Source organism: Giraffa tippelskirchi, chromosome 4, assembly GCF_054371585.1.
Source record: "Giraffa tippelskirchi isolate mGirTip1 chromosome 4, T2T-mGirTip1v1.2.pri, whole genome shotgun sequence".
NCBI lineage: Eukaryota > Metazoa > Chordata > Mammalia > Artiodactyla > Giraffidae > Giraffa > Giraffa tippelskirchi.
In genome coordinates, this window is record NC_137278.1 from 199,187,677 (window position 1) to 199,200,707 (window position 13,031).

General features: G+C 48.9%; 1 protein-coding gene across 1 annotated transcript in view; it reads right to left on the minus strand.

The window, feature by feature from the left end:
* Positions 1 to 13,031, minus strand: part of PRMT8 (protein arginine methyltransferase 8) — a 68,268-nt gene that overhangs the window by 11,217 nt on the left and 44,020 nt on the right. Inside the window, exons 5-7 of the mRNA XM_081593899.1 lie at positions 9,808 to 9,950; positions 9,132 to 9,219; positions 633 to 748 (exon numbers count right to left, since the gene is read on the minus strand). Coding sequence (XP_081450025.1) covers positions 633 to 748; positions 9,132 to 9,219; positions 9,808 to 9,950 — 347 coding nt within the window. The remainder of the gene's footprint in view (positions 1 to 632; positions 749 to 9,131; positions 9,220 to 9,807; positions 9,951 to 13,031) is intronic.

Consider the following 13,031-nt stretch of genomic DNA (forward strand, 5'->3'; position numbering starts at 1 on the left):
GGACAGGACTGAGCACACACACACACAGCAAAGTTGGTGTGTGTGGATATTGAGTAATAGGAATGCCCTGGAGGAGGACCCTGGTGAGCAGTTCTCCATCTGCACTGAGGACAAAAAGCCGTGGAGGACAAGATGTGAGGCCGTGTACAAACCAGGGAACCCAGGTCCTGGTTTGCAAGCCCCCCCGGCCACATCACAGGTATGCTTGGAAGCAGGGGAGTGTGACGCTGACTGCATAGTCGATTGAGGTTTGGGATTTCTTCCCTAAAGCCACCGTCCTGCTCCGAATGGAGGGGCTTCCCCTGACCTGAGCCTCCAGGACTTCTCTCTCTGATGCTCCCCATCCCCCCAACACACACCCCCCGCTCACATCACCAGGAGACACGCACTGATCACCCCCCAGCTGTGCCACCTTGGAGCCCACTGGCCCTCTTTCGACAGCTCTGCTCAGGGCCAGTGGCTGCTCTCATTGGTCACCCTGGGCTGCCGGAGGCTCCAGCCGGCCGAGGTAGCCTTGCCTCACAGCCTGGGGCCCTGTGGGAGCCAGCGTGGCCTTGACCCCAGGCCTGAACGTCCGGGTGGCACAGTCAGGTCCCCGCACCCCCAGGCCCACACAGGACACGTCTGCAGACCTTTATTAAACAGGCGTTGGTCACCACTTGCTTTGGATCCACGATGTCCACCAGGGGCTCCTTCATGGCAACGTCCCGAATACAGGTCATGTCAAAGCCATAGACATTCTCCCACCCTGTGGGGACAGTGTGAGACATGAGGGCCAGCAGCGGGACCCCTAGAAGTCCCCAGGACCCCTGAGTCCTAGAGGGTGGGCTGCAGCTTGTGTTCCCCGGTCTGAGGACAGGAGAGGTGCTCGCCTGGTGGAGAGTTTCACAAGGTGCCAAACGTTCCTTCACACCATCTAATGTGCACAGGTCCCGATTTAGGGTTAGGAAGAGTAAAGCTTAGAGAGGGTGAGAAACTTCTCCGAAGTCACACAGCTAGACTCCCATTGGGCCAGGACTAGAATCCATACTCCTGACTCTTCTGTATCTGCTCTCCTCCCTTCTCTCTGAGCCTCAACATCTCCTACGAACTCTCTCCTCCACTGTCCCCATTTCTACCCTGCTGCCTCGGCCCCATCCCGCCCCACGCCTAGAAGGCCGTCTCTCTCCTTCCTCCCATCCCCACCTGCTGAAGCTCTCACGAAGCAGAAAGAAACATGGGCTTTCCTGGTTCATGAAACAGGCTGCTGTCAGAATCCCAGTGCCATCTCTTACTAGCCCGGCCCACATGCAAATCCCCTAGCCTCTCTGATCCTTCGTTTCTCAACTGCAAAATGTGAGGTGAGGAGTGGGGGTGTCCAAGAGATGCCTTGCTTTTCTCACATGCCACAAAGTCCTCACTAAAGACCCATCCCGTGAGACATATCCCCCAGGTGGGGCACAGAGCAGCCCAGCAGTGCCCCTTTGCCCCAGGGGCTGTTCATAAGATGCTTTAATCAGGGAACGGATTCAGGCTGCAGGGTTGGAAGTCAATGAATCCAAGTCTGATGGTCCAAGTGTTGGTCACTCAGTCATGTCAGACCCTTTGTAACCCCATGGACTGTAGCCCACCAGGCTCCTCTGTCCATGGGATTCTCCAGGCAAGAATACTAGAGTGGGTAGCCATGCCCTTCTCCAGGGGAAACTTCTCAACCCAGGGACTGAACCTGGGTCTTATGCATTGCAGGCAGGTTCTCTACCATCTAAGCCACCAGGAAGTCCATGATGGCACCAGATCACTGGTAAATGACGGTCATCACTGCTACCACTGATTGATCACCCAGCCCTGGCCAGATCCATCACTGACTCTCCCCAGTAACCCCATGAGGATGCCTCGGTACAGCAGGTGAGAAAATGGGGCTGGCAGAAGCTGTCACTAGGCTTACATACATGTGGGATATTGGGCAGTTATCCCACAGCAGGGAAACCATGGTGCTGGGGCGCAAATCCTGTGTCCTAACCCTTCAGCTGCAGCAACACAGTCGTGACAGCAAGCAGGAATGCCATTTGCTCTCCCCACAGTGCAGAGCAGTCCCCAATCTTTTTGGCACCAGGGACCAGTTTAGAAGCTCAGCTGGTAAAGAATCCACCTGCAGTGCGGGAGACCTGGGTTCGATCCCTGGGTTGGGAAGATCCCCCGGAGAAGGGAAAGGCTACCCACTCCAGTATTCTGGCCTGGAGAATCCCATGGACTGTATAGTCCATGAGGTCGCAAAGAATCAGACATGACTGAGTGACTTTCACTTTTACCGGTTGCATATAAGACAATCTTTCCCCGGACAAGGTTGGGGGAGGTGGTTTCAGGACGATTCAAGTGCATTACATGTGTTGGGTGCTTCATTTCTGCTATTATTATGTGAGCCCCACCTCAGATCATCAGCATTAGATCCTGGAGGTTGAGGACCCCTACTTTAGCGGAGTCTTTAGTTACTGGGCGGCTGAATCTCACTTGTCCGTTTACTCAGAGGACTTTAGAAATACATTGAAATAGACTTGCTTTTCTCTGAAATCTTACAGGATTAAATTATTTTTAAATGTTCACCAAACAAATGGAACCATAGGGAACTTATGTCCCTCTGTGTGTTTAGGAGATGGGGGTGAAATGAGGGAGGCGCGAAAAGTCAGGGAATTCTGTGTTCCTTTCACTCAGGATCTTTTCAAGGGCACACAAAGATCGTCCTCGGAGAGAAGAGGCTGAGAAAATAATCATCTCCCAGAGGGCAAGCACTTGTGCAATTCTGGCCTGAGGATTAGATGCCAGTCAGATCCCATTATATACCTGAGGCTGGAGCCAGACTCCCAACTGAACCTCCCTACATTTGGGGCTTTCCTGTTGGCTCAGACAGTAAAGAATCTGCCTGCAATGTGGGAGATCTGGGTTTGATTCTGGGTCAGAAAGATCCCCTGGAGAAGGGAATGGCAACCCACTCCAGTATTCTTGCCTGGAGAATCCAATGGACAGAGGACCCTGGTGGGCAAGAGCCGATGGGTTGCAAAGAGTCAGACACAATTGAGCGACTAACACTCAACGTTTGGGGAAGGGTGGCGACAGCTCCAGAGAAGATCCCCTGCTAGAATCTGGAAAGAGCTGTCCATGCTCACCCAGGTAAAGCATACACACCCACATACACTGTCTTTTTTTAAAACCCTTTCTCAAGACACCTACCGCTACATATCGGCTTTCAACCTCCGCTCTGCTTTAAGTTAAGGTTCTGTGAAAGTGTATCTGAAAGTCTATGTTAAATGGTTAAAATCCTGGTTTGGGGCTTCAAATCTGGGCTCCGTTTATTTGCTGTGCAACTTTAGGCAAGAATTTAACCTCTCAAAGAGCTGGTTTCTTCTTTAAAATAGAGATGATGAACTTATAGTTACTGCGGGATGGCGAGGGGAAGGATTGGGAGAAGGGATAGTTAGGGAGTTTGGGATGGACATACATGCATTGCTATATTTAAAATGGATCACCAGTACAGCACAGGGAACTCTGCTCAGTGATACATGGCAGCCTGAATGGGACGGGGATTTGGGGGAGAATGGATACATGTATATGTATGGCTGAGTACCTCTACTGTGCAACTGGAACTATCACAACATTGTTATACTCCAATATAGAATAACAAGTTTTTAAAAATGGAGATGATGATGATGATAGTTGCTCTATAGTGTTGTTATGAGGATTAAATGTGATGATATATGTAAAGTACATAACACGGTCTGGCACATAGAAAGCCCTTGAGATGTGATAGTTACCGTGGTTATGTGGTTGAGCTCTGGCTTTGCCATCATCCAAGCTTGTGACTCTGGCAGCTTGGGCCCCTTCTTTCTGAATTGTTTGTAAAGTGAGGAGTTTGGTCCAGTGGTTCTGTGTTCCAAAATCATCTGGGACACTTCTTAAAATACAGATTCCTGGACCACAACCAGACCTACTGAATCAGAATCTCCAGATTCGGGCCCCAGAGAGATGGGATTTCCAGGTCAACATAGGCAATTCCAACCAGTTGGAAATCCTTGGGCTCTGTGATCCTTGAAGTTCCTTCCAGTTCGATTTTCAAATGGACTTAAAGTCTCACATGGCCATTGTGACAACTCCAACCACTCCCACTCATGGGACCTCTCTCCTTCTGTACCCTCAGCATCTGCAGCAGAGCATCTGGCACAATACAGGTCTACCGATAATGTTTTTTTTTTTTTTAATGAAATTTATTCCAAACATTTAATGCCTGCACTGCTTCACAACACCTGGTATTTTAAATACCTTCTTAGGGGTTAATTCATGTCTGATCTTCCCGGCCAGACGGCCCCACTTCCAGTTATTCGGTGACAGATTATCTAGCACATTAGGGTTTTTCCCTCTCCATTCCACTGACCATGCATTTCCCAGTAGCTTCTCTACCATATGTGAAGCAGGGATGGGCAGGGATACACATCAAGCATATTAATCTTTTGTTGCAATTCTGTCTTATCTATTAAATGAGTGAATGTGGGGTGAGGGTCATCAACCACCAGGGAAGTATTAACTAACTTTCTAGGGATTAAACATTAACAACAGAAAGACCTGTGAAATTTAGTTTATGACCTGAAACAAACTCTTGAAAAGGACCACACTATGGTGCACTGAATGTAACCAAAACAACAACAAAGTCCAGACCTACCAGCTAGTCCAGACTAGATGGACTAAAATTCCCATTTGAATGGACTGGTAGAGGAAGAGGCATGCTCTTCTCTGGGCATAAATTATTCATCTGTCTCTACTATCCAGCACTACTCACAATGTCCAGCATTAATCAAAAATTACAAGACACATGGAAAAGAAAGAAAAATATGACCCATTACCAAAAGGAAAAATAGTCAATAGAACCAGACTCAGAGCTCAGGTATTGGGAATATGTAACAATGATGTTCAAGAACTTTAATAAATATTTTAAAGAATCTAATGTGGAAAAAACATGCATGAACAGATGCAGAATTTCATCGGTGAGATGGAAATGCTGGAAATGAAAAAAAAAAATCACAATATCAAAGATGGAGAATTCTTCCAATGAGCTTATGTGCAGAATGGATATTTATTAGAGGAAATAATAACCTGAAAACAAAGACAGGAATATGAAGTACTGGAAAACAAGCTTCACTTTTCAGTGGAGAGATCTGTAGCTACATTCCCCCTCCCTGTCCTGGCCCCAGTAATTTGAGTTCCGCTGCTAGAACTAGTGGGGGTGCCTCAGGGAAAAATAGAGCAGGTAGCACCAGGTACCACTTACAACTTCTCTTCTAGATAGAAAGGAAGGTGTGTATAATAGTTTAATACATTTTAGGCTCTCAGATCAAAGTCAACTCCTTGTGTAAAATAGGCTAGGGCCAGGAAATAGAACTCTGGATGTCAGGGTGGTGGAGAAACTCATGGAGAGCACCTGAACCCTCCAAGAGGTCCTGCTCTCCAACCCTCCAGCTACCGGCACCACCATCTCTATGTGAGAGGTCCCTTATCATCCTCTCATCAGCCAGGAAGCCAGTGCCCATCCTCTGACCCTCAGCAGGTTCTATAGTAAACTACTGGGTAAGAAAATCACATGGAATATCTACCCAATTTCCTTCCAGTTTTGAGATTCTAGAAATCCTCAGAATAAAAAGAAAATGAATGATTGCACCTCTGTCTGGGAATCCTCACTGGATCACTGGTAAAGACTCTACCTGCAATGCAGGAGACACTGGTTCAATCCCTGGGTCAGGAAGATCCCCTGGAGGGGGAAATGGCAACCCACTCCAGTATTCTTGCTAGGAAATCCCATGGACAGAGGAGACTGGTGGGCTGCAGTCCATGGGGTCACAAGAGTCAGACATGACTTAGCGACTAAATCACTGTCAACCACATATTGACACTTGCCATGGGTGCTTGCCATCTACCTCTACAAGGATTAAATCATGTGCTGCTGCAGCGGCTGACCTCCAACACCCCCTGAAGAAGTCCAGAGTAGAGAGCAGAAGTGAGGCACTCTGTGCTCCAGAAAGCTGGCAGGACAGGTCTTCAGAAAGACGTTCTCAGGAGTTGATTTTATGAGCCCATTTTTAGTACCTCCTCATATCTAGAAAAACACTAAAGTTCTTCATGGTGATGATTGTTTCTTGTGACTAGCAGAAGCTTCACAAGACCAGCAGAAACTTTCTAAAAAAAATAAACGTGCTTGACAGCATGTACTTCCCCTTTACCCAAATCACATATATACTGTTCTTCCCCCGACGTCTTTGGAGCAGTTTCTCAGAGCCGTCTGAGGTGCTATCTCCCAGGCTGCAGTCCTCATATTGCCCCAAATAAAACTTAACTCCTCGCTCTCACATGATGCCTTTTTATTTCAAGTCGATATCACTACCACCACCACCTCTCTCACCACCATCACTGTACATTCCTCTGCTGGTTTACTTCTATTTCTTCATTCATTTTCTCATCATTCACTCAGCATACTGTGCGTTGTGAGCCTGGTCCATGCCAACAGTGTCTCTCTCTGTGTATGTTCTCTAGTAGTTGGTGAGCAAACTGCGGGCCATTTCTGAGTCTCACTCATGCCTGTGTTCCCATGTTGCGTGTGGCTGAGGAAAGAGGGGAGGAGAGGGGCAAGGAGGGGGCGGAGAGGGGACAAACTGTTTTCCTAACAATTTTCTTTCTGAAAGGGATTGGGCACAACTCCTTCTCCTGCCCTATTGAAGATTTTTCTTTTTAAGCTGCTTCTTGAGCCATCAGAAATTTGCTTACAATTGTTCCCTTAGCAACCAGCAACGTTTATGCTTTCACTTTGGATTTAGAACTCTGAGTAACCAAAATCTCTGTTTATTTAAAACAGATTTCTAAATGGGCTTGCTTCCTTTTCTAAAAACAGAAACAGGTCATTTTTTTTTTTTTTTTAATGTTTGAATAGAAAACTTGGAGACTATGTTAAATAAAAGGTAAATGTGCATTTGATTTTGAGTTTGCGGGAAATGCTGTTGACAGACTCCAGAGATTCCACAAGAAAAAAATGGGGTTACCTTTTTTTTTTCTTTTTCAGAAAGTATAAAAACTGCAACAAGCAAGAGGAGACTCAATCCCACGGTCTCCAGGCCTGGGCTGGCACCTGAGTAGCGGTCAGTGCCCCAGGGCCTGTCTGGGCCAACCCAGTCCTCCTGGCAAGGTGCATGAGGCCGAGGTCCCGAACAGGATCCAGGCAAGGAGGAAGGTGAGGTCTGTTTGTCTTTAAACCATGAGGAAGTTCCTTAAAGAGCTGAGCCGAGGGTCGGAGTTCAATCGATATATAGAGCATGTGAGAACAAAGAATGTGCCTGTAGGTTCTCCCCTGAACACAATTTAGACAGTTATAGCAAGAACTCCAAAGACAGCATAACTACACAGCTCCAGGGAAAAATATGTCCTATTTATTCATGCATTTGATCAACATTCGCTGTTGAGCTGTTTCTGAAACCTATCACGAGAGCGCATCTGGCCTAGATTCTGAGCCCCTGGAGGCCAGCGTGTTCGGCAGTCAGGCTCGGGGCCAGGGCCACAGGCAGGAAGGGGCTTAATGACACAGTTGGGGACCAGATCCAGGCTGCCACATGCAGCATCAACAACTGTCACGCCCCTTATATACATCGTCTCACTTTATCCTCACAACAAGTCTATAGGGTGGGGGAGTTTTATCTCAGACCGAGGCTCAGAGATGTTAGGTGACTCGTTCACGGTCACCAAGAGGATGCGAAACCAGGGCTGGCCACCTTCAAAGCACCATCATCTAACCTCCTACCTCTCATTGCTCACTGAACGTTAGAAATGACGCCAGATGGGCTGGAGGGCTCAGACAAATGTCCCATTTCTGTCTCCTGTCCTGACCTGGCTCTGAACATGCTCTGAGTCTATATTTCCAGGAAGGATGGACACAGGCAGATGCACACACTCCATGGCACAGCCCAGCAGCACAGACAACAACTAGACTTTGTTGAACTCTGGAGTCCTAGCCTCTGGGGGCCGGAGGCCAGTCTGTTCGATCTGGGAACCCCTCCGTCATAGGGAGTCTTGCCGAGGGGTGTTTAGCACTGCGCTGGCAGGAACCCAGATCTGCAGAGCCTGTTGGACCGTTTGGAGTTTCTCCTCATGCTTGGGGTTGGATCATGTGTGTGCTCACTTGTATGTGTGTGGGGGGTGGGGGGGAGGGCTGGATCGTGCGCGTACTCACTTGTAAGTGTGTGTGGAGGTGGGGAGGTGGTCTTTACCCTTTGTCGCTTTAGTTAGTTCTGGCTAAGGACACAAGTCTGTCTCTAAACCTTGTGTGTGTGTTCAGTCAGTAAGTCATGTCCAACTCTTTGCGAACCTGTGGACTGCAGCACGCCAGGCTTCCCTGTCCTTCTAAACCTTATGGAAGCATAATCCATTTAATCACATGGAGGACCAGGCTTGTATCACTTGAGAATGGTCACTCTTTAAATGAAATAGAACCGAACAACTTTTTGGGGACCAGATAAAATGTTGGAGAATTGTGCAGGGGTGGGGGACATTTTTGCTAAGAGAGCACCTTTTCAACTGATTAAGCACAAAGAGCACAGATTCGGATGAGCCCTCCCCCGCCCCCACTGCTCCCCCACCCGCAATGCTCAGCCTCCATCTCCCTCCGTATTTCACTTAATATGAAGGAGAACCAATATGATGCTGACAAATTTCAGGGATACGAAGGCAGAGTTCAAACGACTGGCCTGGCTGGAGACCCCCCCCCAACCCCCCGTCCTTATGTGGATGTTAGGGAGAAATGACCTTTAGTAGCTTTCAGTCCCCTGCCGGCTCTGCAAAAAAGCCTCAGCTTTTGCCGCTTCATTCACTTTCCGTCCACACTGTGTTCATTCTCTCCCCGCTTTACCTCCCACCAGCCACACTCTTATTTCCTCTCTGTAGAACCCCCACCCTTGGGACCAGCGGAAAACATCCAGAGGGAAGAATCCAGAGAAGGTCACGGGTATAAACTCCTCAGAGGCACAGCAGCTGTGTCTGCAAAACTGACCACTCATGCCCAGCCCTCTGAAGTGTTTCCCGCCCCCCAAAGCCCCCCTAAAAGCCCAGCAGAGAATGAAAAGGTGACTTACAGTGGATTTTGAAGTCCTTGTACTGTCTGTCCTCAATTGCTACCACGTACAAAGCCGCCCGGTCTGGAAACATAAGCCCTCCAGGTTTCTGTTGATGAATTGTGGGGAAATGGGTCTCGTAATCTATTCACCTGACAAAGACATACATTTTTGAACTGCACATAGAGTCACCAAACAGGCACCCTCGCCAGCATTTCTCATGCAGCAGACTGTCACCTCGGCCGGGGCGAGGGCTGGGCGGGGAGGCTCAGTGTCAATTTCAGTACCAGGAAAAACCCAAGGGGCTGAGGTGGGGTCCATAGGACAAATGCAGACGGGCAGAGGTGTGTCCAGTGAGGGCGGTGGAAGATGTTTTGACTTCTCAGTCTGGAGAAGCTAAGGTCAAAAGCACACTGGCTTAATGGCAGCCATGCAAACCCTTAGAACTTTTTGACCAGCATAGATTTTGGACAACAAACAATGGGTGTCTATTATAGCAGAAGAGGACAAGGTTAGACCTATGAACGCTCATTTTGTCCCCCAGAAGCAGATCTAATTTAAAGAGAGGGGTCTGGGAGCGGTGACCCTGTAGCCCAGGTCCTCTCTGAAGTCCTCGTAGTCTCCCTCAGCTACAGACGGGGGCTGAACAGGCAGGCAGCCGGCGAGGCAACCAGGGGACAGCATGCAGCAGGCTCACCAGCCACTTGTCCCTGGCGAAGATGACAGTGGTGAGCATCGACTCGTAGAACAGGCAGTAGCCCATCCACTCGCTGATGATGATGTCCACCTTCTCCACGGGCAGCTCCACCTCCTCCACCTTCCCCTTGAATATGGTGATGACTGCAAAATAAGAACCCCACAGCCACACTTTGCAGTGACCCTGGCCTGAAATTGTGAGCACCCTGCATCAGGACGTGATCAATCTACAGGGGTCAGCACAGTTCTGATTCTCCTTTGCCTTCACCACGCCAGTTTATACTAAGGACTGAAGACTCCTTGTGTGATTCCTCCTGAAGTATATTGGGCAGTTAAGATCAAACCAGTCCATCCTGAAGGAAATCAATCCTTAAAATTCAATGGAAGGACTGATGCTGAAGCTGAAGCTCCAATACTTTGGTCACCTGATATGAAGAGCCAACTCATTGGAAAAAAACCCGATGCTAGGAAAGATTGAGGGCAGGAGGATAAGAGGCAACAGAGGATGAAATGGTTGGATGGCATCACCAACTTGATGGACATGAGTTTGAGCAAGCTCCAGGTGTTGGTGATGGACAGGGAAGCCTGGCTTGCTGCAGTCCATGGGGTCGCAAAGACACGACTGAGCAACTGAACAACTAAGCACCTGCGCTGTGCTAAGCCCAGGATGGGCACTATGTCCCAACAAGTCTTTGAAGCAGACACAGCATTCTTATTCTCATTTTTAAGGAAAGTGAGGCTTAGGGGGGGTTCAGCGATCACTATGCAAACAGAGCCCAGGTCTGATAACCAACGATTCATACCCTTACCAGGGCCCCAACCCCACGTCAGGCTACCGTGACAACTCAAACCCACAGGAGGCTGAGGCTGACACCGCTGCATCTGTTCACAGCCCAGGCTCAGCCCTGAGGATGCCTGGCTAGTGTTGGAGGGGAGGGAACTAGGTGTTTTGACAAGAATATGGGCTTTGCACTCAAGAAAACTGGCTTTAAGTGCTGGGTCTTCTTATGATTAGCTGTATGACTTGCCGCAAGTTACTTGACTCGACTGAACTCCAGTTATCCAGAGAACAACCAGGAGAAGTGACATCTACAAGGCAAGAAGCTGTACTGATGAAATGAAATGACACAGGCGAAGGTTAAGCTCACAGTTGGGGCTCTAGCAAAGGTAAACACTGACACTATCTCCTTGGTGACAGGGTGACTGAGATGAAAGGCAGGTAGGATTTGGACAAAGTCCCTGCTCTAAAAATCCTCTGCCCCTGAGTCCCTTCCCAGACCCATCCATCCCTCTATGGCAGGAGAAACTTCTCAGTTGAGTTTTTTATCATTCAACACAGATGTACACCTCGTTTGGGGGCTCGTTTTGCATTCATTGCTGTAAAGATCCCAGCAAAAACTATCCTAGGTGCTGCTGTGCAATTGACAGGGTGATGTATGAGTTGGCTGGTTCCATCAGAACCTTTCCTCTGAAAGGAAACTCATCCTTCACCATCCTCTGAAAGACCACCCAACGCCTGAGCTTTTCTGGGGAAACTAAACAATGACCCTGCATGTGTTCAGTTGTGTTCAGACTCTGCGACCCCCTGGACTGTAGCCCGCCAGGCTCCTCTGTCCATGGGATTCTCCAGGCAAGAATACTGGAGTGGGTTGCCATTTCTTTCTCCAGGGGATCTTCTTGGCTCAGGGATCGAACCTGCATCTTCTGCATTGGCAGGCAGATTCTTTACCACTCTGCCACCAGGGATTCCCCCAGGACATCAAAAGAGGGTGCTATAATCTAGGCCTGAGTCTGGATGGGAGGAGAATTTGGGGGAGAACATATATATACAGCTGAGTTGCTCTGCTGTGCACCTGAAACTATCACAACATTGTCAACTTGTTTCCCTGGTGGCTCAGTTGATAAAAATGTTCCTGAAATGCGGGAGACCCAGGTTCGATGTCTAGGTTGGGAAAATCCCCTGGAGAAGGAAATGGCAACCCACTCCAGTATTCTTGCCTGGAGAATCCCATGGATAGAGAAGCCTGGTGGGCTACAGTCCATGGGGTTGCAGAGTCAGACATGACTGAGCGACTAACCCTTTCACTTTCAATATAAAATAAGGTTTCCCAGATGGGCAGAGTCGTAAAGAATCTGCTTGCCAATGCAGAAGACGCAGGTTCTATCCCTGAGCTGGGAAGATTCCCAGGAGAAGGAAATGGCAACCCACTCTGGTATTCTTGCCTGGAGAATTCATGGACAGAGGAGCCTGGCAGGTTGCAGTCCGTGGAGTCGCAAAGAGTCAGACACTACTGCGCACACACACACACTAATATAAAATACAAAGTTGAAGAAAAACCCAGGCCTGCTGTGCCACCTGGTGAAAGCCACTTGAGACCCCCGTCCTGCATCTGCGAACGGACAGGATCACGACCCGATCACCCACTGCTGCCTGTAGTGTAGACACTCCCACCCTTGCCCTGTTCTGGCTCAGCCGTGATGTCACGGGCAGCACGGCTGGGAGCGAAGCCCTCACCCCCAGTATGAGCAGAGTCCAACACGCCTGGGCAGCCACCCCATCCAAAGCGGACCCTGGCTTTCTCAACTGCTCCATCCTGTCCTCCAGAGCACCGTCACCATTTATGATTCCATTGGGATGCTGTGTGTCCACTTGCTTTTGTGTCTGTGCCCTCCCTGAGACTGTAAGTGTCATGAGAGCAAAGACCTCATCTGTGCTCTTCTCCCCAACTCCCCTGTATCTGGCCCAGGGCCCGGACTGTGGGTGACATCCCTCCCCCAGGGGTGGGTGCACGAACCCAGCCCTGGGATTATTCATAGGCTGCCTCTGAAGGAAGCAGCCATTGCCAAGAGCCACTACAGGTTCATTAACAGCCATTATATCTGATTAACCTCATCCCTTCTTTGGACCAGCCTATTAGTCAAGTTAATGAATGAAATAATCATAACAATAGCTAGCATGTATTGGCTGCTAATGGCACATGTACATTGTTGTGCTTTACACAGGGCTGTGCTGGGATACACTTAACACGGGCTTCTCCAGGAAGGATGTCCTGACTCGCAGCATCTTCCTGTTTCTCCATGTAAATACTCCCACTGAGGCCAATTTCAAGCCACCAAAAGGCCTGCATCCATTCTGCAAATTCACTGAAAATTTGCTAGAGGACCCAGTGCACTGTGGTTTTACATACGGTAGCTCTGTGAAACCCTCTGTGGTCTCTACCACTG